The sequence below is a fragment of the Nicotiana tabacum genome, chromosome 20, assembly GCF_000715075.1.
Source record: "Nicotiana tabacum cultivar K326 chromosome 20, ASM71507v2, whole genome shotgun sequence".
Taxonomy (NCBI): Eukaryota; Viridiplantae; Streptophyta; class Magnoliopsida; order Solanales; family Solanaceae; genus Nicotiana; species Nicotiana tabacum.
Genome location: NC_134099.1, coordinates 142,324,864 through 142,349,962, shown reverse-complemented (window position 1 = coordinate 142,349,962; position 25,099 = coordinate 142,324,864). Strand labels below are relative to the sequence as shown.

General features: G+C 34.9%; 2 protein-coding genes across 2 annotated transcripts; one reads left to right on the top strand and one right to left on the bottom strand.

The window, feature by feature from the left end:
* The first annotated feature begins 127 nt into the window (after nucleotides 1-127).
* Nucleotides 128-7,158, top strand: LOC107824159 (uncharacterized). The gene is made up of 3 exons (XM_075240883.1): nucleotides 128-1,217; nucleotides 2,822-3,048; nucleotides 6,516-7,158. The coding sequence occupies exons 1-3, from the start codon at nucleotides 994-996 to the stop codon at nucleotides 6,521-6,523; spliced, it is 459 nt and encodes a 152-aa protein (XP_075096984.1). The 5' UTR covers nucleotides 128-993; the 3' UTR covers nucleotides 6,524-7,158.
* An 11,816-nt stretch (nucleotides 7,159-18,974) lies between these two features.
* On the bottom strand, nucleotides 18,975-24,308 carry LOC107781045 (putative sulfate transporter 3.4). Its single transcript, XM_075241125.1, has 12 exons — nucleotides 23,644-24,308; nucleotides 22,772-22,979; nucleotides 21,577-21,748; nucleotides 21,274-21,339; nucleotides 21,061-21,174; nucleotides 20,737-20,853; nucleotides 20,526-20,652; nucleotides 20,162-20,448; nucleotides 19,874-20,064; nucleotides 19,665-19,750; nucleotides 19,503-19,579; nucleotides 18,975-19,375 (listed from the first exon to the last, which is right to left on the bottom strand). The coding sequence occupies exons 1-12, from the start codon at nucleotides 24,056-24,058 to the stop codon at nucleotides 19,220-19,222; spliced, it is 2,016 nt and encodes a 671-aa protein (XP_075097226.1). The 5' UTR covers nucleotides 24,059-24,308; the 3' UTR covers nucleotides 18,975-19,219.
* Between the last annotated feature and the right edge of the window lie 791 nt (nucleotides 24,309-25,099).

Below are 25,099 nucleotides of genomic sequence, written 5' to 3'. Positions count from 1 at the left end.
AAACGAATTTTTTAATCGGTTTGATTTGACTTTTTAATTTGGTGCGATTTTACGGTTCCATTATTTTTACCCCTAAATTCCTCCTCTTATGGTCAGTGACCAAACTATTATTCGTTGAATATAAGTTTATTTGTTTTTTTCTAAAAAAAACAAAGAATTCAGCTTTTGATTTTCAAAAACTGAATCTCAGTTTCTCTTCGCTTTAACGCTTTTTCTTCTTACCGGCGAAATTAAGGTTACGTATCTCCTTTCCCTATTCACATAATAACATATGCTTTATTGCAATTCATGCTTCATACTTAGCTTTGAATTTTGATTCAGATCAGAGATTGTTACTTTTGGTGTATTTGTTTTAGGTTCAATTTTGATTCAGACCAAAGTGTTGAGTGTTTGTTTGTGAGAGAAGAACTCAGCAACAGTCATCAAAGATTATACTTTTTCTTTTGTGTTTTTGAGGTTGAATTTGATTCAGATTAATAAAACGTTTTCAGGGAATTGGGGAAATTTGTTGTTTGTTTATGTGGAAGAACTCAGCAGCAGTCATCAAAGATTGTAGTTTTGTGTGTTTTTGAGGTTGAATTTTGATTTAGATTAATAAGTATTTTGGTAGGTTATAAGGGAATTGGGGAAATTTGTTGTTTGTTTGTGTGGATGAACTCAACAAGAGCAATCAAAGATTGTATTTTGGTGTCTTTTGAGGTTGAATTTTGATTCAGATCAGTGAGTGCTTTGGTGAGTGTTTGTTTGGGTGGAGGAACTCAGCACCAGTCATAAAAATTGAACTTTGGTGTATTTTGAAGTTGAATTTTGGTTCAGATCAAAGGGTAATTTTGTGGGTGTTGAGGGAGTTGAAGAGTTGGGTGTTTGTTTGTGAGGAAGAACTCAGCAACAGATCATCGAAGATTGTACTTTTGGTGTGAGTTCTTTTGTGAATTTTGGGGGAATTGGAAAGTTGTTGGGTGTGTTTTTGTGGGGAAGAATTCATCAACAGTCATGTTCTATGGTGCGGTGGTGTGGGATCCTTGGCTAATTGTTGCCCAAATTGTGTGTCTTCAATGCCTATACTATTTGACACTAGGGATATTCTTGGCAATTCTTGTTGGGACTCGTGTTTCTCGATTGAATCTTGTCTATTTCTTTGATTATGCTGCTGTTACTGCTTCAACTGTAACCGGATGGTGCGTCATTGCTTCCTTTCTCCTAAGTTCTCTTGCAGGGTGAGATTTCATTTTTTTTCTTTTCTGTCTTCGCACATAATCTGGTGCAATCCGTTGTCAGCAGCTTTGTGGTTTAGAGTTTTTTGACAATTTTATGGTCATATTGATAAATTGTGTTATTGTTAAAAATCTTTTTAAATTGGTTCGTCTATTCCCTTTTCTGTTAAGGTACTAATTTTATTAATGCGGTGAGAAAAATTTCATTGGGGCAGATATACCAAAAGATAGAAACAAATGGTTGAAAATCTTGTAAAAAAAAAAAGAAATCTGTATGGTTAATACCAACTAGAAGACTCTTAGAGCTATAACTACTAGAGTTCATTGGAGAACTCTAGTATCCCCTCTGTCCAATTTATGTGCTGGTGTTTGACTAAGAAGGGTTTTTAAGAAAGAAAGACTTAAAACTTGTGGTCTAAAACAAGCCATAGAAATTGTGGTGGCTATAGACCACTATATTAAGGGTAATAGGAAGTTTAAGGTTAAATTGAACTAATATAAAAAGATGTCATTCTTTTTGGACTGACTAAACAGGAAAGAGTGACATAAACTGAGTATTAGATTATCCTTAAGTACGGAGTATTGAAATACTATGGACCCAAATAGAGCATTTATGATTTTGAGGATTCATGCCGCGGACCCCTACTAGCTTGGATTGCAGCATAGTTATTGTTGTTGGTGGTGAGAAATTCTCTCTACACTGTTCAAGTAAAATTGCAAAGTACAAACGATATGCAAAAATAGGGAGTCTGCACAAAGAGACAAATAGCACCTAGTCAACTTCATGGTGCGCCAAGAAATTAACTAATAACAAAAGACTGACCCTCTTCTATAAAAGATCATTTCCCACCCCTTCATAAGCTTTCATCTTCGTTTATTCCCTTTTTTGTTGATTTAATTACTTATAGGACTGTTACTTAATTCAGTTATATTAACTTAGTGAAGAGTATAACTTTAGAAGTATCGTTGTTGATATTTTCATCTTTGGTTATGCCTTCATTAGTGATTGAAAGCCTACTAATTCCCATATCATAAGTCTGTTTCTGCCTTAAAACCCTAGAACTCTTACCCATTTTATGTGAAAATATTCCGCTTGGAATTGGTGAGATAAAGGTTATATCTTTGAGTAATTGGGGTTTCATGTGTTGGAACTCAAAGACATGTTACCTGTATTTTAGAGAACTGATCCTTTCAGCCTCGTCTTTGTTTTGGAGTTTTATTCTTTTTGCTGGGGAGGTTACAATATATTACTGCTGGTACTCTTTGTGTTACATCTTCTACAGTTCTATTTGTCCAATATAAATTGGTGGAACAGGGAAGAGGGACCTTATCCTATGGAAGAAAAGAAATCAAAAGGCAAATGCAATACCAAATAAGCAAAAAGATGAGTTAAGAATGAGTTATATATTTTAACTTTGTTCCTCCATTGTTGTATACTCTTTTTTTCCCTTTCTGGGATAAGGTAAATGCTCCAAAGTTGTCTACTTGTTCGAACCTTGTGTGGTTTTCCTTTATGCACGGTGTTCTCATGTGGAAAAATATTATTTCTCGAGAATTTGATTAACCTGCGTAATTAAATTTCCAATTTGTCTTGTTGCCCTTAACAGAGCTGGCATTTTACTTTATTTGATTGAGAGGGCAAAGAAGTGCCTAGATTTTTCTGCAACACTCTACATCGTCCATCTTTTTATATGCATTGTCTATGGCGGTTGGCCTTCCTCAATTACATGGTGGATTGTGAATGTTACTGGGCTTGCGGTGATGGCATTGTTGGGTGAATATTTGTGTATAAAACGTGAATTACGAGAAATTCCCATTACAAGATACCGATCAAGTAAGCTCCTTTTCCATCCATTTGCCTCCTTACTGTTATAGAATTACCATCGTTTGAGGAAAAGCTTTATCATTCTGCTATAATCTATCTCTATCGTGTTGGCCTATGTATCATCACTTTGATTTGGTCTCTTTAAGCTGTTCTAATGTTTTTTTCCTTAGGTTTTGTTATTATTGCTGCTTCTTAATTATGATGTGAACTGGCACTCTGTAGATGTTCTCTGTCTATTCTTGTCCACATCTATCTTTTTCTTTGTATTTCACTGTTATTTCTTGAACATATACACTTGAGTGGCACGCACTGATTGAAACTTTTAAGGTAAACTGCAGAGGTAATATTAATTTTCTATATGCTGTATGTCGCCAGAAGTTCATTTATAACCGCATCTTCCTTCAGCGTTCCATAGCATGTGAAGATTTGTATCTATTTATTTGATTTTGTATATATTGAATTATACTGGTGGTCTTCTAGAAAATTTCACTTTTATCTGGTTCTTTGCCGACAGCTTGTTATAGCTATGAATGAGATGGCACCATGCTCGAGTGTTTTTGAATTCATATACTGGATACAAGTTAGTATTTATATGTGCCGTGTTCAAGGTTATGTGACGAAAACTAGAGGAGTAGTTGCAGTTACAAATTTGTAATTATTACACCAAAAAACATGACAGTAGAAAGGCAGGGAGAGGGAGTCAGCATCTGAAGAAACTGATGTGAGTTAATGGGATAAAAGTGCAGAATATTGCACAGAGACCTCGAAATTGACTTAGCCATGAACATCATGTTTCTCAATTCTACATGAAGTAAAGTGTCTTTCTTCCACTTGCCAGTTAACTTCCTGTTGCTAATTGACTAGGATGCTGGTCCTTTTTAACTGAGAGGTTTTTCATTATGGAAATTAAGTCGCCATGAATAAAGATGGATCCTTTAGATTTTCTGACAGTAATAAATTAGAAAATATTTCAAATTGTACCAGTTCTTTGGGATTTGTTCTGACTGTGTCCCTAGAACCCAATATTACAAAATTTTAAATTTCACCCTTCACATTCAGAATTAGTTGATGTCTTCTTAGTCTTTGGAAAAGATGTTTTGAATACCATTAGGCTTATTCTCCTACCTATTTTCCCAAATGTGCATCTTTGAGTGTCTTAGCCGATCCACAGCCTCGCTGTATCAATGTAAAAAGGGAGATATCTTATAGGACTTTCATTCTTCTTGTAATTTGGTTAACCTTCTTTTTTTGTGAGGGAAACCTGTGCCAAAGCAACTAAACTTGCCCCTCGGTGCTGATATATCTTCATAACCCCCTCTTTAGACGGTTAAGGTGGTGGATTCTTCCTAGAACTCAAGGTCAGTAAGCCAATTCAGGTCAGAAGAGGACTTGGCCCTTGGTTATGCTTAGAAACGTGATTTGCTTAGCAAAAGCGTGAGGGGCCTTCAACTATAGTTGAAAAAAAGAAGGAAGTTTTTCTGGGAACCATTTTTACCTCTAAACACCCCCCCCCCCCCAAACCCCCCCCCCTCCACCAAAAAAAAAAAAGTCAACTAGATTATAAGAGAAAATGGAAAGTTTTCTTAACATGACCTGTTTGTCGTGTTTGAATCATGTGATCGGAAAATGCTGGTGATGTAGCCAAAAGCATTTCAGGTCAGAAGAGGACTTGGCCCTTGGTTATGCTTAGAAACGTGATTTGCTTAGCAAAAGCGTGAGGGGCCTTCAACTATAGTTGAAAAAAAAGAAGGAATTGAGTTTAGTTTTTCTGGTAACCATTTTTACCTCTAAACACCCATCCCTCCCCCCCCCCCCCCCCAAAAAAAAAAAAAAAAAAAGGTCAACTAGATTATAAGAGAAAATGGAAAGTTTTCTTAACATGACCTGTTTGTCGTGTTTGAATCATGTGATCGGAAAATGCTGGTAATGTGGCCAAAAGCATTTCAAATGCGTATTTTAAATTATGAAATCTAGACATTAGGAATAGACTTGACGAAATTGACACAAATTCCAGACACCATGGATGGAATTAAGACTTCCAGATTCGTAGGGACAAACTGAGACAAAGCAAATTATTAGAGATGATTTGTGCAATTTATTTTTAAGTTCAAGATTAAAATTTTTGTCTGAAGTCAAATTGATGTTAGCTTATGCATTATTGGCAATCCAATTTAGAGTAGTTGGAGAAGTAATATGTGAAGTCTGTTCACGCATGGAATAACTGATGCCAGTTCGGACTATTTGCATGCATTCATCATGAGAATGAAATAACATCTTGTATCTGGTTAACTAATGGTAAAACCAGTTACGTCTTGATTTAAGAGATTTGGGATCTCCGATGTTCTCAAACCTTAGCTTTTAGAATAAGTTCTTCTTTGTCTTTCCTAGTTTCTAAAGATGCAATAAGTGAATCAACATATAACCCATTCAAATACAGCAAAGTATGATGTGGTTCTGATGTTTGTCATATTTGCATGTGGTGCTGTATTCCCCATTATTATGCTTTTCACAACTAGGTCTTCTTTTGTATCAGAAGAAGCTGGTCTTAGAGTCGCACTTTTACCCTGGCAGTTGTGATTGGGAAGGTTGTTATTCATTCTTATTTCTTAGCATCTATAGCTATAAAAACACTTACCCTATTTCAAGACAAATGATCACGTGGAGGTTGGTTACGAAATGAATCTCTTTTATATTAAATTTCTCAGAGCTCAATGATTTCAACTAGAACTGGCATTTCTTAAGATCCTGGTGCAATTTGATTTGAAGCACCATTATGTATTAACTCCTATGACTGAATCCATACGGTTCATGACCAACTGAGTTGGGTGATTCTGTATTCAGGCTTAATTTTGTCATTTTACGACTTAATCTGATCTAGTCCCCCGCCCCCACCCAAAGAAAAGCTTTGTTATTATATTTCAATCTTTTCATCTCAATTGAAGGCTGTCCTGATAAAAAAAGGAGTATCAGCCTTAAAAAAGGAATATCTCACCATTTTATTAGTGTTTTGTGTGGTGAGCGTCTTGGCCTGTCATGGTATAGCAGTGAGTTTCAACAACAGTAAGAACATGGACTATTCACTGTTTTTCTGCTGCTTCTGATTTGCTCTTGTTGTCTCTTAGGCTTGTGAATTCAACGCCACTTGAAATCCTCTTATGCTTTGGCACCTCTTCTTTACTTCTCCGTTTCCCCCTTTTCCTTTTGTTTTCTTTGAAGATTGTTAGTACTTTAGTTGGATGCTTCAGTTGTTGGGGTTGTATTACTGTGCCCGTGATTATGAACAATTCAAATCCTTTTAGAGGTTTGGAGACTCATAACTAGATGACTTTAGTGTACTATGATGACATGCATATCGTCGGAAGTACGTGTGTCTTATTTTATGCATAACTTATTTTTTTTTGGTGGTAAATACGCATAAAATCTTGATGGCTGTGTAATTCTGCCAGTATAACTAACTTGAAATTCATCATGTGTAGTGGTTTGATCAAGTAGATGTTCAGCAGCAAACAACAAATTCCGTTTAATTGTACATCGATGGCTTCTTTGGTTCATAAACTATTTGAGAAGATTTGAAGCTTCTATATGTGATTTATTTCTCATTCTGCGGCAATGACATATCGAAGACTACTGGGATGTCGCCAAATGCACAAAGCAAGACAAGCTAATCAGCTGAGTTACTAGGTGATTCCTGTTCAATATATGGATACTTACAAGGAAGTTAAGCAACTTTAATGGGATGTTAATTGTTGCCAAGCTACCTGTAGATTTTAAGCCCTTGGATTCAACAATTTTTTAATATCAAATTGCAAGGTTTTGCAGCAAATATTCTGATCAGTCAATTAGAAGCTATTTCGTCCTACTTGTTCCTGTTGGTTTCTCTAACCTTATGTTTGGAGCGGGATAAATGCAAATGGTTGAGGAATTGCTTGAGTTATAAATATATGAGAATAACCTTGGAGCAGGCTGCATGGATCTTTGATACCCTTTGCCAAAACCCCTTCCCTCTGCAGTTCGATACTAAACCTTCTTCTAGGCCTTTTAGTTTGGGTGAACAAGAGAAACTTCATTACTGAACATATTAAAGACAAGGTGCTGAATGGTAACTTTATGTTGTACTTCTTTTTATAACCGAAAAATCACCAAGTTCATTGGGGCACAATGTGAAATTTGATAGAGAATGGGCCCACTTCTCTAAACCGGCTCCATTTGAATACTACGCTTTTGTGTTGGAACATGTAGAGCTAAGAGGGAAAAAAGTCAGAATGGTTTAGTGGGCGCTTGGACATAAGAATTGTAAAATTTCAGAAAAAATGTGAAATTTTTCTTCAAGTGAAAATGATATTTGAATATTAGAGTTTTGTTTGGATATGAATATAATTTTGAGATGTTTTCGAATTTTTATGAGTAATTTGAAGTGAATTTTGAAAAATAGTTTTTTGGAGTTTTTCAAATTTTCGAAAAACTCTAAAATTCATTTTCAAGTAAAAATCGAAAATTTTCATTGCCAAACGTTGATTTCGAAAAAAGTGGAAAAAGATTCGGAAAAAGATGAATCTGTTATGATAAAAATCAAAATATGGTGGATGTCTACTCTTCCTCCATGATCTTTCTCTCAAATGGTTAATGAGATATTCAATGACATATTTTCTATGTTCAATGACATATTCCATGACATATTTTCTTCACTTTTCATGTCTATATAAAGGCCTTGTAATAGATAGGAAAATACACACAATTGAAGAAGAAAATCTCTTCCTTCTCTCTATCTCTATTTCTTGTTCATGTTTTACTAAATTCTTTTATTTCTTGTTCATGTTTTACTAAATTGCCTTTATTTCATAACACGTTATCAGCACGAGTCTCTAACTAATTGTATATATATATATATATATATCTACAAAAAAATTTATATATATATCTACAAAAAAAATTCTACATCCAGAAAGATTACAATTAGAAGCCATACATATCATCACATGGTTAAATGTAAAGAGAAACTACATATGGTAAGTAATGAAATGTAAGAAGGTATGATTATCTTATACTTGTCATTCCTTTAAAATCTCATATGCACACAACTTCGTACTACACCTGTATTGCATAAGCACATATTAATATTACATCTTTTATATCACATGAATGGAATAAAATTTTCGAAGTTCTATATGTGAAAATCATAGTAGCAGTTAATTGTTGATATGATGCATGTCATGGTAACCAAGGATATTTTATATAAATTGTCCTATGCATAATTTATGTGTTAACTATCTTCAATATGTCCTGCCGCTTTAAACATTTTCTTTTACTTGGATGAATATTTTTTTTTCCTTTTGGATTTTTACACTTGCATATAGTACAACAAAAAAAGGAATAAAAAATAAAATAAAATTGGTCATACTGATTAAAAGCATAAATCATCTTGAAGAAAACAAGAAATACTTCACATCTTTATCTAGGTTGATTAATTAGTACTTCTTTGATATTTGGAAAACAAACCAGCTATTTGAAAATATACTTCATAATTTATGATCGTATCATTTGAAAGCAAACAATGATTAATATGATTACTAGAAGAGGTATTTTTGAGTATCCATGACCTACTTGATGCTTGCTACTGACTTACCATTTGTAAGTATTTTATATGAATGATGCACAAGCTACAACTGGTAAGTTGTTACCTATAATGTCACTTTTCAGGTAATATAAATGCTGAATTTATGTATTAATGCTATATATGTGTTAGGTGTACTTTTGATAAATTTATTCACTAATTGCTTGGTTGAATTGAGTGAAGGAAAGTCATGGCGTTAAATCAAATCCAATAGGTAGGGTATACCCCGAAAACAACAATATTTTTGAGAGAGACTCAATAAATATTATGACAATGATTTTATGATCCTTTTAAACTCTAATAGAATTTAGAAAAAATATTCTGACTACAAATGATTGTATTTCATATAGATGTTACAAATAATTAATAAAGCTTTACGATGATTTGAGATTTGTACACTTATTTAAGAAAGCAAATTTGATTTGCTAAGTTGCAAATTAGTTGTATATAATTTTTTTGGCATGTGATTGAAATTAAGGCTTGAGAATGAATCTCAATATTGTTTAGCCTATTATGCCATTAATTGAGAATAAGACATCGGGATCAAGTCCTGATGCTCCATAATGATAAGAGTTGAGTTTGAGTCCCAATTTATTATGGCCTAACATACCTTTATATTGGTAAGACATTGGGTTTGAGTCCCAATGTACCATATTGATGATATAATGATGACTAAAGAAAAATAATATATTTTTCATGAAAAGGCATGAAAATTGTCCCACTTGATTTGTTTCATTCTTGAAGTGAATGTGATAACAATGCATAATAAGTTTCAATGAAGACAATTGGTTGAACAATGAACGTGGGCGTTCCAAATATCAAAATAATAATAATCATCACTATGATTATAAAAGGAGAACAATAAGGGTTCTCAAAATAGTCCTTCAAAATGTGAAGGCAATGCTTACCATCAAATTGGTATGAAAATAATAAAGCACGTCGTTGATTATGATTCATTCCTTGAAGAGAATGTGACTTATGATAAGCATTGAGAATGCAAACCCATTCCTAAAGTTGAATGTGGCAATATGTGATAAAAGCAATGAATAAAGACATGCAATTCATGATTATATGAATACCACACAACTCACCTCTAAGGGAGGTTTGAGTAAAATAAAGAGAATAAATATTATTGTGTAGTTACATGAATATGTCATTGGTCGCGTACATGTGATATGCCAAATATTATTTTGCCATGCCTTATAAAAGTTATTAAAGGCAAAATTAAAGCAAGAAATGATTTTGCTTATGATGATTTTGACCATGACAATTTATTATGATATAATTTTCTCCGCGAAGGAGACATTTACCATATGAATGGTATGATAAAAGATCTTGTAGTACAAAAGTTGTTAAGAACTCCGGAAAAACTAATTTGTTACTACTCGGATGAATAAACTTATTCATGACATTGATATTGTAAAGTCTCAAAAGAAACTTTTTGAGTTTCAAATATATAAGTCAAAGCGATTGGCATATTGAGACTATAAATGAAAGGAAGATTGAATATCTTCATATTTCTATAATCATACCGGGTAAATATGAAAGGTTACCCGATCTTCTTTCTATTTGTACTACAAAATATAAGCATGATGCTGGAATCATATGCCACAAGTAAACTAGAGATTTACTAAAATAAATATTAATTGGCATGACCGGTTGACCATATCGGTTCAATTATGATGCGAAAAATTAATTAAGAATTACATTGACACATATTGAAGAATAGAAGATTCTTCAAGAATTCTCTTGTGCTGCTTATTCTCATGATATACCAGTTAAAGATTGGGATTGAATCCTTTGATTTCTAGAAGGAATAAAAGGTGATATATATATATGGGCCCAGTCACCTGCCATGTGGACCGTTTACTATTATATGATTTTAATAGATGCATCTATTTTATGGTCACATGTGCATTTGTTATCAACTTGCAGTTTGGTTTTTGCAAGATTGTTTGCTCAAATTATTAGAGCACAATTCCAGAATATAAATTATGATGATTTATCTTAATAATACTGGTTTAAATCCAAGTTGGTTTAGCAGAAATTGTATGCCTCCAATTATAGCTAAATCATTGGTTATGAGAACAAAACTTCCAAAAACAAAATTTGGTATGAGATTTATTATTTAATATACAGCAGCACTTGTACGCATCTAGCCAAGTTATAAAAACTTCTCCCTATCACAATCGGTTCAGGGTCAGGAACCAAATAATTTCTATATAGAAATATGGATGTGCTATATGATTTAATTATGCCACCAAAATGCACAAAGATGAGTTCCCAAAGATAGTTGGGAAATGTGTTGGTGATCCCAACATTAGGGGGAGAAAATGGGCAGCTGAGAAAGTGATACGTGAAATGAATTATTATGAATACATATAGATCCTCGTACAAGAAAATATAAACTTGAAGTTCAAGTGATAATTCATTTACAAATTATTGCCAGAAGCATTTGCTGACCCAAAGCTAAATGTCATATTTCAGCTGCTAATGCTCCAAATAGAATTAATTCCATGAGGGACAGAGTCTATGGCACGCATGAAGTGTAACAGACCAATCGGTTCCAAAGATAAAACTCCTTGAAGAAGGAGAGGGGCAAATATTCAAAATGGTCATAATAAGGAGGCAAGTGCCCTAGAAGAGCACCACGACATAACACTTCATAAGACCTCATGGGAGAGGCTCAGGTACCTGAAAATAATGAAATAAAGAGATCTCAATAAGTTATGTCTTTATTGGGTAATAATGGAACCGACATAAAATGATTGTCGACGATATTGTTAATATAATGTAGCGCTCAATATAATTAATATTGACGAGGATCTTGAGATCAAATCTGTCATGAAATTTGGACGGATAAAAGATTGGCCAAATAGAAAATACGCAATGAAATTGACTTCACTTGAAAAATGTGAAGTTGGACGGATAGTCCAACACCTGAAAGTATAAAGTCAATTGAGGTATAAATGTGTTCTTGTACGAAAGGTTCAAATCGATAGACATAAAGACGACTTGTGGCACAAGAAAATTAGTAAATATCCTCACATTGATTATATGGAGACATGTTCTCTTATAGTGGATATAGTCACTTCAGGTTTTAATCTGGCAATATATGAAAAACTTGATATACGTATAGTGGATATCATTGAAAGATTTAAATTGTCTTGGAGCATATTAAGGTTTCCAAGAAATTTATTAAATAAAGCTTCAAAAATCCTTATACGGATTGAAACAATCAGGGCCCATGTGGTATAATCGCCCGAGATAATACTTGTTGAAAGAAGGGTATAAGAATAATTCAATTTGTCCTTGTGTCCTTATAAAAGGATATGGATTTGAATTTGTTATAATCGCCATGTATGTTGATGATTCAAATATCATTAGAACTCTCGGAGAGCTTCCTAAAGCAGTAGACTGTTTAAAGAATTTGAAATGAAAGATCTTGGAAAGACAAAATTTTGTCTTGGTCTACAAATTGAATATATGAAAGATGAAATTTTTGTCCTTCAATCAGCATACACTAGAAAGATTTTAAAGAGCTTCTATGTAGATAAAACACATCCATTAAGTACCCCGATGGTTGTGAGATTACTCGATATAAATAAAGATCCACTCTGACCTCATGAAAATAATGAAGAGCTTCTTGGTCCTAAAGTACCATATCTTAATGCAATTGGTGCGCTAATATATCTTACTAACACTACAAGGCATGACATAACTTTTTCAGTTAATGTCTTAGCAAGATATAGCTCCGCTCAAGGAGAAATTGGAATGAAATCAAGCACATATTGCGTTATCTAAGGGGGATTACCGGTGTGGGCTTATTTTATGGCAATGATTGCAATACCGATCTTATTAGTTATGTCGATGTGGGGTATTTATCTGACACATACAAGACTTGATCTCAAACATGTTATGTGTTTACATGTGTGGCACTGTCATATCTTGGCGATCGACTAAGCAATCAATCGTGGCTACTTCTTTTAATCATGCTGAGATAATTGCTATTCATGAAGCAAGTCGAGAATGTGTATGGTTGAGGTCTACTATACATCTTATTCGAGACAAATGTGGTTTGAAGTGTGATAAACTACCCAAAGTTTTGTATGAAGAAAATACAACATGCATAGCCCAATTAAAGGGAGGATTCATAAAGGAGTTAGGACAAAACACATTTCACCTAAATCATTGTTCACACATGATCTTCAAAAGAATGATGATATTAATGTGCAACGGATCCGTTCAAGTGATAATATGGCTGATTTGTTCACCAAATATCTACCGGCGTCAACCTTCAAGAAACTAGTGTACAAGATTAGGATACGAAGGCTCAACGATGTGAACTGATGATCTCATCAGGGGGAGTTAATACGCGTTGTACTCTTTTTCCCTTACAAGGTTTTGTCCCATTGGGTTTTGTCACACCTCCTTTTTGCGCGCCCGCCCCGAAGGGTTAAAATGCGCGGGTGGAGTTTTTCCAATTTAAGTGACAATGTTCGAAATGAGATTATTTATTTAATTCAGAGTCGCCACTTGGGAAAGGTTTGGCTTTTGGTGTCCCAAGTCACCGGTTTATCTTGAATCCCAAATCGAGGAAATTTTCGACTTTTCCAAATGAAGTCTGCGAACCAGAAATTCTAAGTAAGGAATTCTGTTGACCCGAGGGAAGGTGTTAGGCACCCTCGAATCCCGTGGTTCTAGCACGGTCGCTTAAATTGTTATAATGGCTAAATATCTGATTTAAATACATGTTGTGACTTATATGCTTTTATTAAGTTTTAACCGCTTTTATTAGTATCATTTATTTTACAGAATTGCAACGTCGTGAAAATGCATCTCGGACCACGTCACAATCAATGCACCCGTGATTGTCGACACATTTGGACTTCGTTGAGATTTGGATTTGGGTCACATCAATGTGCACCCGAATTTAAGAATGTGATTTAATTAAGCCGCGCCAACAGAGTCTAACGCGTTATTATCTTTGTAGAAGGCCATGAAATTTATTAAATGGCCTATCTTGAATTCTAAATAATTATCATTAGTTGTTGAGGGCCCCGCAATTGGTTTTTTTTTATTTGGCGAGGCTCGTCTTATTATTTTTAGAAGGGTATCCTAAAGCGATTACATTTCTAATGTGTTTATCTCTTAAAAATAGAAGAAAAGATGCGTGCTATTTTTTACTATGTGTTTGGCCCAAATCCATATTTTAGCTAATCATCCAATTAATTTTTACGGAATGAAGAAACATTGTACCTCACATAAACATGCTTTGAACTTGATAAAAGAAACGTATATGGGATTGAGGAAATGCTATGACTGTTATAAGAGCTCCTTAACTTTAACTTATTCAGGCAAGATTAATTAAGATTGCTTGTTAAGAAATGCGACTAATGGTATTTTAAACTCATCTTATAAACTGTTTCACGCAAACTGAAACTCAAGAATTTGAAACTGTATTGTCTTTAGCTAGATCTTAAACAATCATTTGCCCCTACATATTCAAAACATGCTGAAATGGCGATTTTGAGTTAGCAATTGTATTGAAATGGCTGCACATTTCATGGATTGTATTTACATCTTATGTACTACCAAACGAATAAAATGTCACAGCTCCAGATGGGCATAAACTTTAATTAAGTACAACCTTACTAATATGTCTCTATTAGGCTAAAAGACCAAGAAACTGCATATCTTAACAACATAAAAAAAAACAATTCGTAAGCAATACAACAGGTGATTATAACTCCTTCAAATCTTTTGATTCATGCTTTCATTATTACATCAAATACGAGTCTTAGTATGTACCTGGATATTGGATACAACAGGAGAAGCAAGGGGTCAGTAGGGCAATAGCAGCGATACCAAACAACAGCAGTAACAGCAGGTACCAAATAGAACAGAAATCCCAGTGCAAGAGGCCAATAAAGCCAATGGAGGAGAGGCAGAATGAAACAAATTCCCAGTAGTAATGGAGTCAGAGAATCAAGCAATCCAATTCCAGGGGAAACCAACAACACAAATCCAAACAATAGACTTAACTGACACTTGAAGGAAAACAGGACTAACTTGGACAGTTTGAACAAAATGAGAATCGAACAAACAGTAGGGAGAAGACAATTCCTGATTTTTTGTGATATCCCTTTCCCTATCTCCTTTCTTTTCAAGTTCTAATGTCAGTCCTCAATTTGAAATCTATTTGGATTATCAAAGGGAAAACTTTTCCAGTTTCTATTTTTCAGAATTTGAAACTCTCAGATGTTCCCTCTCAGTGTCTCTCTCTATTTCTGTATGCTTTTTCTGTGTATCTCTATCAGCTCTCTCTTTCAAAACTTCTCACAGTGTGTGTATTTTTCTTTTACAACCCTCAAAGCCCAGTCCTCTTTCTGTATGTCTATCTCTAATCCCTCTGTCTATCTCTGTCTATCTTTTTTTTTTTTTTTTTAACTCTGAACTTCTTCAACTCTTTTTCATTTAATGCTTTCAAACTGTTTAGGTTACACCAATATGGGGACTCGAATGTGTACCTGGAGAACACTGAATATTGAAATGCAAAGAAGAAGTGAAGCAGAAAGGTCAGCAGCAACAGGAATCAGAGTAACAGCAGCAACGACAGATGAAACAATTGGGGTAGAATCTAGATCCCAGCTAGACCAAATCTCAGAATAGACCAACAAACGACCAACAGACTCCGTTGGATTTAGAAGGAATCGGTGTTGGACAACATATCAAGACCAGTGAAATCAAAACAAGCAACTAAGAATGCAACTTCTAGATTTTGTCTGTCTGTGTTATCAAACAGAGTTCTTTCCCAGCTTTTCTGTTTGTGTGTGTATATCTATCTCTCAATGTGTATTCCCCTCCCTCTTTCCAATTCTCCTATATGCTCTGTGTGTATCTGTTTGTATGTATTTCAGCTCTCTCTTTCAAAAATTCCTCACAGTCTCTGTATTTTCTTTCTCCCCTCTAATTCTGTATATGTCTCTCTTCTAACCTCTAATTCTCTGGGTCTGTCCTCTCTTATTTTCAGGTTCTCCCCTTTTTATAAGCCTTCCCATTACCCCTTTTAACAGCCTGTTTTAGAGTATCACAGTACCCCTCCCATGTGCCTTCTTCTTTTTCAGTTCCACTTTAGCTAATTAAGTATAAAACCCATCAATATTCCCTGGCAGACTTATCTTTTCCTATTTTATTAACTAAAAGCAAGTATGGGCAGTAGAATATATCTGACAGCATATGCTGTCAAACAATTTTTAAAATCAAAAGCCTTCCTATGCAGGAAAACAGGCTGTGCACAATGCACATGCTGTGCACAGGTGCACATGCTGTGCACAGGTGCACATGCCATCAACTCAGATTTCAATTAACAGACCAAGCCTTAGGTTTCTGAAATCACATTAACAGCTATAAGTACCTGGACTTGGTTCTTAATTGATTCAGGCAAATGTTCAACAGAAGCAAGTCAATTTGTTATTGTTCGGACAGTTGAAACTAATTGACGACATATGTCGACTCGACTATATTAATCATAACACATACAACCGTAACCAAAAATCAAACATTCAACAGTATCGACATATGATTTGAATTGTACTGGCTAAGCAAAGTGGTGCTCGAGAAGCCATTTGATCAGTTCAATGTAGAGAATCAGCTAATTGCACACCACTTAACATACACATTATCAGGGCAAATAGAAAGACTCATTCAAACAAACAGAAGTTCAGGCAAAGTGGACAAACAGAAGTTGGTAAAATTAAAACAAATATGAACAGACTTTTAAAGACAAATCACACGGACTAAAAAAAATAAAGAAAAGAAAACAAGACTCACCTCAAATCTTTGAAAAATCAAAACCTTGACTCGGATTCGGACAGACCTTTCTTAAGGCTAAATGGATTTTAATCGAAGTGTTTCTCAGATGAGAAACACTTTGATTAAAGTCCATTAGACCTTAACCTCTTCGGTTGAACCGGCATAAACCAGTGACGAAGAAATACAAAAATTTCCAAAACTCAGATCCGGGATTCAGGCTTCCCTGGTCAAATTCGGACCAAACCAAGTATGGTTTGGTCACGAGGGGGGTCTGGGGAGTGTCTGGTGTGAAACTGGGGTTGGTTGGTGTAAACCGAGTTTTGACTCGAATCTTCAAATGAAGATTCGAGGACCTAGGGGATGATTCGAACTACATGGTTAACAAATCCATGTTCAGGATGGCAAGGGGGTTCTAGGGTGTTAAGGGGAAGGTCACTGGCGTTCATGCCGCCGGCTTTAATGGCGAAAGTATACAGGGGCAGCTAGGGTTTGGAGGACTGAGGTCTGTGGAGGGGACGACTAAGGCTTGGGGGTTAGGATAGGGGGGGGGCAGGGTAAAGGCTTAGGCTTATATAGTTAGTGAGGGGTCGATTCTTGGCCGTTGGATGAGCTGCGATGAAGGGCCAGGATTTTTATGCTGATGGGTAACGGTGTCGTTTCAACCTGAAGGGGTTTGGATCGGTCCGGGTGGAAACGGGTCGGGTTCTGTTCGTGGGTATAGGAAATGTGATCTTGGCCGTTGATCAATCTGAGATCAACGGCCCAGATCAAACTGTATCCATACGACGTCGTTTGGACTCTCTCTGGGCATCATCTGGACTGGACCGGGCAGGCCTAGGTTTTGGGCTGAGTTTGTTGGGCCAATTTAACAAATTGGCCCAAGTCCGGAAGGGGTCTTTTCCTTTTTTTTTTCTTTTATTATAAAAAATACAAAACTAAGTAAAATCAAATTAAAATAAACACCTAACACAATTATTTGCACACACATTAAAATGACTCAAAACAGGTAAAAATTAAACAGAACAAAATCAAAGGCAAAGATGCCCGTTCATGCTTTTCTATTTAACAATCATGTTACAGTTCAGATCATGCATGACACGTACATTTTTTGTATTTTGTTTTAATAAAGTAAAAAAATGGGCCAAAGTCATAAACAATTAACGAAGTGCCATGTAAAAATCTCAAAATTGTACAACGGGATCAATTGTTGTTATTTTTTATTTCTTTTGGAGCGATTGTCTCGCGAAACAAAAATCACGTGCTCACAGGTTTTCCTTGCAAGGTTTTTAACGAGGCAACCAAAAGGCGTATTTCTAAATATGTGTACTCTTTTTCCTTCATTAGGATTTTTTTTCCCATAGGGTTTTTTTCTTCTAATAAGGTTTTAACGAGGCACATTATTTATGGACATCCAAGTGGGAGTGTTATGATAAAAATCAAAATATGGTGGATTTCTACTCTTCCTCCATGATCTTTCTCTCAAATGGTTAATGAGATATTCAATGACATATTTTCTTCACTTTTCATGCTTATATAAAGGCCTTGTAATAGATAGGAAAATACACACAACTGAAGAAGAAAATCTCTTCCTTCTCTCTATCTTTATTTCTTGTTCATGTTTTACTAAATTGCTTTTATTTCTTGTTCATGTTTTACTAAATTGCTTTTATTTCATAACAGAATCTTTTTTTATGGCCAAACGAGCCCTTAAAGTGCAAAAAGAGATGGTACAACAAAAACAGAAAACTAGATGCACACAATAATTGTACATGGTAAGATCTTCATTTCCTTGCTAATGAATTTAGAGAAAAGGGTTGAGGCTCACTTGTGAGCTCCCTGTCTTCCACAGTTGAGGTGGAGGATTAAAACCTCATTAGTAGCGTAGCATTTCCTTCTCTTTTCCTCCTCTCCTGGTGTAACAAACAAAAAATTTAGAGAAAAAGTTTGAGGTACTTGTTCAAATCAAGTTCAGATTGTGCTAGGACCTTTAGATTGTTATGTGTATATATGCAGATTATTATCTTCTTTATTGATATATGATAGTAATGGCGCCAACTATTTTCTGCTGTTTTATGACAATGACTTGAAGACGCTTAACGTTATATATAAATGTGCACAGCAGGATGGGGAATAGGTTTTGCTCACTTGTAAATTTAATTTTAATATGCTTCAAATACAGATTGAAAATTATAATAGCCATTACACTAATCTTCACAAAAGTTTAAGTAGTATTAAGTTTTTCACTTTCCACCCTTCACTTTACTACTATTGTACATGTAATATTTTTTCCCCTTTTTCTTGAATTCTGAGTTTGCAATCATCATGAAAAGAAAAAGGGGAAACCTATGATACTATGATTTTCTTCAATCTTGACCATGATGAGGAAACACAGAAGAATCAACCAACTAATCGCCAAGGTCACATTTTTTCTGGAAATTCAGAAAAACTAGTTTGAAATCGCTGTTCCACTAAGAAAGACATTGGACCTTTAGGCATTGCTTGGACCGAGTTAAGAAAAGACTGGCTACATAGTTAAGTGGGAAAATAGGCTTACAGTGAATTGAAATTCATACACTTTGTTGCAAATTTCAGCTAATCTAATATACAAAACTTCAACTAAGGATTTGATATTGTAAACAGTTCCAACACTTTGAGCTGTGGAACTATCATGACTTGCTACATATCGTCCAATTTTCGAAGCGCGAATACTTCCTCTTCATTTATTGACTTTGAGATTTGAAAGCAATCAAAACCTTATATATTTGATTCAGGTTCAGACTTCCACAAAGATGAGATATCAGCCACAGCTTCAGAAACTGTTAGATATATTCCATTTAATCCAAAGGCCTCAAGAGTGCTAGATTGATGCAGCTTTTCCATAACATTCCCAACTGGATTTGCCAGCACAAGCTACAACAACAAAAAATCGAAGATTTCACGTGAAAGGAAAAGATAAAAGGAGAACAAATTTTGGAACAAATATTTTGACTAGTGAAGGAAAACAAAGAAACATCTTTTATGTGGTTGACGGATTTACCTTAAGAGATCGTTTATTCAGTGTCTTTCTTAGTTCACATATTGTGTCGATACCACTTGAGTCTATGGACGACACAGCTGGTGAAGGATGACAAAAATTCGTTACTGCCAATAATACAGAAGATAAGCAAATGTTCTCTCCGACTCTTCTTATTGGACTGACCTGTCATGTCGATAATTACACATTTGATTGCAGTTTCTTTGTTGGATACTATCCACTCTTCCTCTTCGCGAATCCATCTCAATATCCTACAGTTACAAAATGTGAATTTTGAGTGAATAAAACTGCGTGTAATATTCTAAACAAATTAATTGAAGTTGGCGAAAAGCAAAATACTGAATCTGCACTCTGTGTTTGAAGTTTGAACTAACCTCTCTTTTAGGTAGGTAGAATTTGCAAAGTAGATAGGAGCCTCAACAGCGAGGATAAGGAAAGAAGGAATTCTAACAGCTGTTCTATATCTGCTTAAGTTTTGATATACTTGAGTTCCAGGAATATTGCCCAGGACACTAGTATTTGGCCTTGTTACATGCAAGAGGATCTTAAAAACCGAAACTCCAACCTAAAGTTTCACAAGCAGAAGTAGAAAATGTTAGGTACAAGGAGGAGACATCAAAGAAAGTCGTACTATAAGATGTGATTTTTGAGGAGATGCTTACTGCTATGGCTAGGCCGAGAGGCACTGAGATGAAAAGAACACCAAAAAATGAACACAAGCAAGCCAAGAAGTCGAGCTTGTCAACTTTCCATAACCGGAAAGCAGCTTGATAATCAATTAGGCCAATAACTGCTGTTATAATAATTGCAGCCAAGATGACAATGGGGGTGTAATAGAACAGTGGCATTAGAAATAACAAAGTGATTAGCACAGCTGTTGCCATTATTATGTTTGAAAAGACTGTTTGTGCCCCAGCGTTGTAATTTACTGCTGATCGAGAAAATGACCCTGTAAATCAAATATTAGCTGGTTAAAAAAAGAGTTAATCTTACTTATCGGGAAAAACAGGCCAATGAGGCGGGTACCTGTTGTAACATAGCACGAAGAACAAGAGCCAGCCATGTTCATAAGTCCAATCGCCATCATTTCTTTGTTGCCGTCAATTTGGTAATTCCTTAAAGCAGCAAATGTTCTTCCTACTGCAATCCCTTCCTGCAGGTCAATGAAAATGTCAAACCCAAAGCGCTTCTTTATATTTCTACGGCCAATTGCTTGTAATAGTCTCAAGTGACTTACTGTTAGCGCTAAGATTCCGGAAACAATGCCAGTTTTGATGGCAAGAGGCAGATAAGGACCACTTAGATATAACATGTTCAATGAGGGTGGATTTAGACCCTTTTGCAGGTGTCCAATCTGCAATAAACCAAAGATATTTTCAGTTTTATTCTGTCAAAAAACCTATGTTGGCGGACTCTCCAAAATACTGCCACACCCGTGTTGGATCCTTTAAAAATACACTAATTTTGGAGGATCCAACATACACCCGACGACATTTTCGGAGAGTCCGAGCAACATAGCTAAAAACTACGAATGGAGGTAAAGCTGATGAATTTTACTTACAGTTTGAATGCCATGAGCATTCGACTTAAGGAGCGCGACTACCAGAGTTGAGAGAATAACCGAGGCCAACGGAGATGCTGCTGAAAGCCAGAAAAGTTTTGGGTTCCTGGTGCTCTGTAATCACAGCAGAAAATTCAAATCTTTAGTTAGAAAATGAACACAGAGATGAATATTAGTCAGAATATTATGTTCTGAAATAAACCAAACACTTACAATTTGCCGAGTGGTCAGTAGGAAGGCGAGAAAACAGACACCCATAACAATGGTTTGCCAAGACCACTGCAAATAGATATAGAAGAGTTACAACAACAACAACAACAAAAGACCCAGTCTAATCCCACATGTGGAGTTTGGGGAGGGTAGTGCATATAAAGACCTTACCCCTACCGGGTAAGGTAGAGATATAGAAGAGTTAAATTACTAAATAATGATTTGCATCAGTGCACAAACATAGTTAATTTTTCCACAATCTTATATCTTAGAGGAGTTCAATATTGAAAAAGAAGCTTTTCTTACTTCATCTTTGTGCTGGAAAACAGAAGACAAAACAGGAATTATTTGCATCTGGCTTGTGAAGTGGACTATCCCTAACAACCCTTTCAGTTGTTGCAATGAAACAATGACTGCTGCACCAGCCATGAAGCCAACCAAAGTCGCCTTCGACAGAAAATCAATGATAAATCCTAACCTGCAAACCATAAACTTTAAGTCGCTTGACATTTGAACTAACCGAGCTCTAAAATAAATATAAACACATGGCAAAAAGTTTTAATTCTTGAAAGTAAATCTTTGAGGACCTTAGATTACTTAAAAACATAAAGATAGAATGAAATGGACTCGCATAAAATGGAGTGGGTATACAGGATTAATATAGCCGACCCAACTAATTTAGAAGTAACGCAATATTGATACATAAAAGTCAATAATAGCGATCAAGTGTGGCCAAGAAGGATAGTCCGGAAATGTAAGCATTTGAATGCTATGCAAAATTCAAATTCTCTCTTGACTTATGGGTCATGTGACATCTTTAAAAGTTTAACACTGTGGTTATATGGCTAAAGACAGAGATGCATACTCTTGGTCAAGTTATTACATAAACATTAGAATTGTAAAGTCGAAAGCTTTGGGAGTGATCAAACAAAATAAGAGTAACAAAAGTCATTATGTCAACCTTGAAATCTTTTTCTTTTTCACCAGCTATATTTGTTAGTTTCATATTGTGCATAAAAATCTAGAGTCCAGTTTTATATGGCGCGTAAAAATCCTCTGTCCCTTTCCATGTTTCTTCTCTGTTTTCTTGCTGTTTTTAGTGGAAGTGCCCAATGTTTCTAAATGATTCTTTTGGGATATCTTTCCAAAAGTTTGTTTCCACTTAGCTACTGTAGTCCATTACTTAATTAACGGTAACTTTGATGGTGGAATGGGGAATGTTATGCTAGAATTATAAATTATTCCTCTCTTTTTAGTTGAATAAATAATAACGAGTCCATTAGAAAGTCGACTTAACAACTTTTGCACCAATTTTCAAGTGGATGAGAACGACTAACATATGGACTTAAGTTATATCAACTGACAGGGTCAATGTAATTTAACATTTCATAGAAGGTTACTTATAATTTATTCCAGGTTATCCAGAGTTAATGGCAGTATATTAACTACCTTTTAAGTGACCTAATTGTGTAAGTGTTTCTTGCTTCAAGAGAATTAATACCTGAAAAACCCTAGTGAAGCCTGAAACAGTCCGGCAAAAAGGGTAGCTGTAAAAGCCAACTGAAGGTAAAGAACAGGCTCTTCAGTGTAAGAAACTGCTTCACTCAGCATTGTGCCCATAACAAGTGAAGCTATCGAGACCGGACCAACTGCTAAGTGTTTCGAACTCCCCAAAACTGAATAGATCAATGGTGGCACAAAGCTTGAATCTGCATCATCATATCCATTAATATTTCCACTCTTAGATTAGTAAATAACTATATTGAATATAGTGTGATTTTTATTTACAAAATAAGTAAAGTACCGTATTCGATTAAGCACACATTTACTCTTCAACATAGACTGTATACTTTACAAACAGCGGGTGCATCATTTTTTACTCAAATTACATATATATGCGGAAATTTCTAGAAATTATGTATTTATAGGAAGTCTGAAACTGCATGTCGCAATTCACAAAAGACAACAATATTCATATCCACTGATCTTATAATCTTGCATGCACCTCTGCCTTCAATGAATAGACCAGTAGACCCCAGATAAATTTTCATAATCTTAACCGATTTTTAAACTTAAGAATTAAAATTAATTATCAAATATTGATTAATTAACAACTGGTTTTAACTATGGAAAAAACCTTATTCAATAATTATGCTTCAACCCCAAACGAGTTGGAGTTGGCTATATGTATTTTACATCAATTCAGCTCTATTCTGCCCCATTTCATTCCAATACAACTGACAAAAAATTGTTAGTAAATGATAAAAACGAACAATTCTATCACTTAAAAATCAAATTCATATTCTAAAATTAAGGGATCAAAAGCAAATTAGATTTTAAAGAAGAAAATGACAAGTGTGGTTATTTACTTACATAAGCCAACAATAGGTGGCAAATTAGCAAGTTTTGCATAGCTAATTCCTTGTGGGATAGCAAGGCTAGCAATTGTGAGCCCAGAAATTATATCAGCCCTTAGTAGTTTAAGATTATACTGAGGACCCCACTCAAAAACAGGGAAGAAAAACTGAAGACCCAAAACCAACTTCATTAACCATGTTTGGTTCTTGAATTTGTGCAGTGGATCATCTGGGAAAAATACTTCCAACAACCTTTGCCTAAGTTTTTGAAGGGTGGTTTTGTGTGGTGGTAAGCAAACTCTGTGTACTTCAAATGGTGGATTACTTGATATTTGTAATTCTGTAGTAGTAGTAGTAGTAGAGATTGTGACAATTGTTTCATTGCATGCATGGCCTGATAAATCTTCTACCCTGTTTGAACTTAATCCCATATTCTACAAAAACACAGTTTATAACAAAAATATACTGAGTTAGAAGCGGTGGAAATTGTGGTTGTTTCAAGAATTTGGAAGAGGAAGAAGAGTTGAGAGAAAGAGGAGTTGAGTTAAGAGGTAGGGGCAGTTGTTTGTTGTTAAATGCACAGACACTACCCATCCTTTTATAGGACAACTTTAACTATCACCATCCCCCAGAAAACCCCAAAAAAGGAAAAAGGAAATAGAAAAATAACAGAGGTGGTGCTGTGACAACATTGGAAGGCCAAGATTTTTTAAACTTTGTTTTCTAATATATAAAGAAGGGCATTCGGGCGAAGAATGCACTGATGCATGCTTCCACGACTCGAGCCTGTGACTAGGTCACACAAATATAATTTTATTTGCTAATATAAGGAAAAAAAATAAGTTTACTTTGTTTTCTTATATAAGAAAAAATATAGTATAAGTTTTACTTATTGATAACACACAAAAAATAGGGAAAAGTGCGAAATATAGCCATCTACTTTCGGATATTATCAACATTTAACCTCTGTTATACTATTCGGTCAAATTTATCTCTACCGTTATATTATCTAATCAAATTTACCCTTATATCAGCAAACTTTTAAAAGTTACCCTTTGATCTGTTAGGTAATCCAAAATCTCTCAGTTTCCTTTAATTTAAATCACTTATTGTTCTTCTTCCTCTACTATTTTCAGAAATTGCTATTGATGTGAATGCTAAAGGTACTAGACTATACAAATTATTCATAGATAATTTTAATTACCATTGCACCCACTTCTCTTCTTGTGATAGTGGGTTTGAAATTGGTTTAAAATTTTATTTATTTTTCAACCATATACATACAGTAGAATTTAGTGAGTCTATTTATTGTGTATTGTATGCAACTGATTATCATATATGTACATGTATATTCGAATATATTTTGTTATTGTTTGATTAATATAGAGTTCGATCGACTAACTTTAGAGTGCACAATGCATAGGCATTTGATTAAAACAAAGTTGAATCACTAACTTGCAAAGTCTCCATAC

Coding starts and splice junctions, on each gene's coding strand:
- LOC107824159 (XM_075240883.1), top strand. CDS start 994: ATGTTCTATGGTGCGGTGGTGTGGGATCCTTGGCTAATTGTTGCCCAA. Junction 1,218..2,821: donor CTCCTAAGTTCTCTTGCAGG/GTGAGATTTCAT, acceptor TGCCCTTAACAG/AGCTGGCATTTTACTTTATT.
- LOC107781045 (XM_075241125.1), bottom strand. CDS start 24,058: ATGGGATTAAGTTCAAACAGGGTAGAAGATTTATCAGGCCATGCATGC. Junction 20,449..20,525: donor TTCGTGCTATGTTACAACAG/GTACCCGCCTCA, acceptor TTTGATTTACAG/GGTCATTTTCTCGATCAGCA. Junction 19,376..19,502: donor TGAATAAACGATCTCTTAAG/GTAAATCCGTCA, acceptor TTGTTGTTGTAG/CTTGTGCTGGCAAATCCAGT.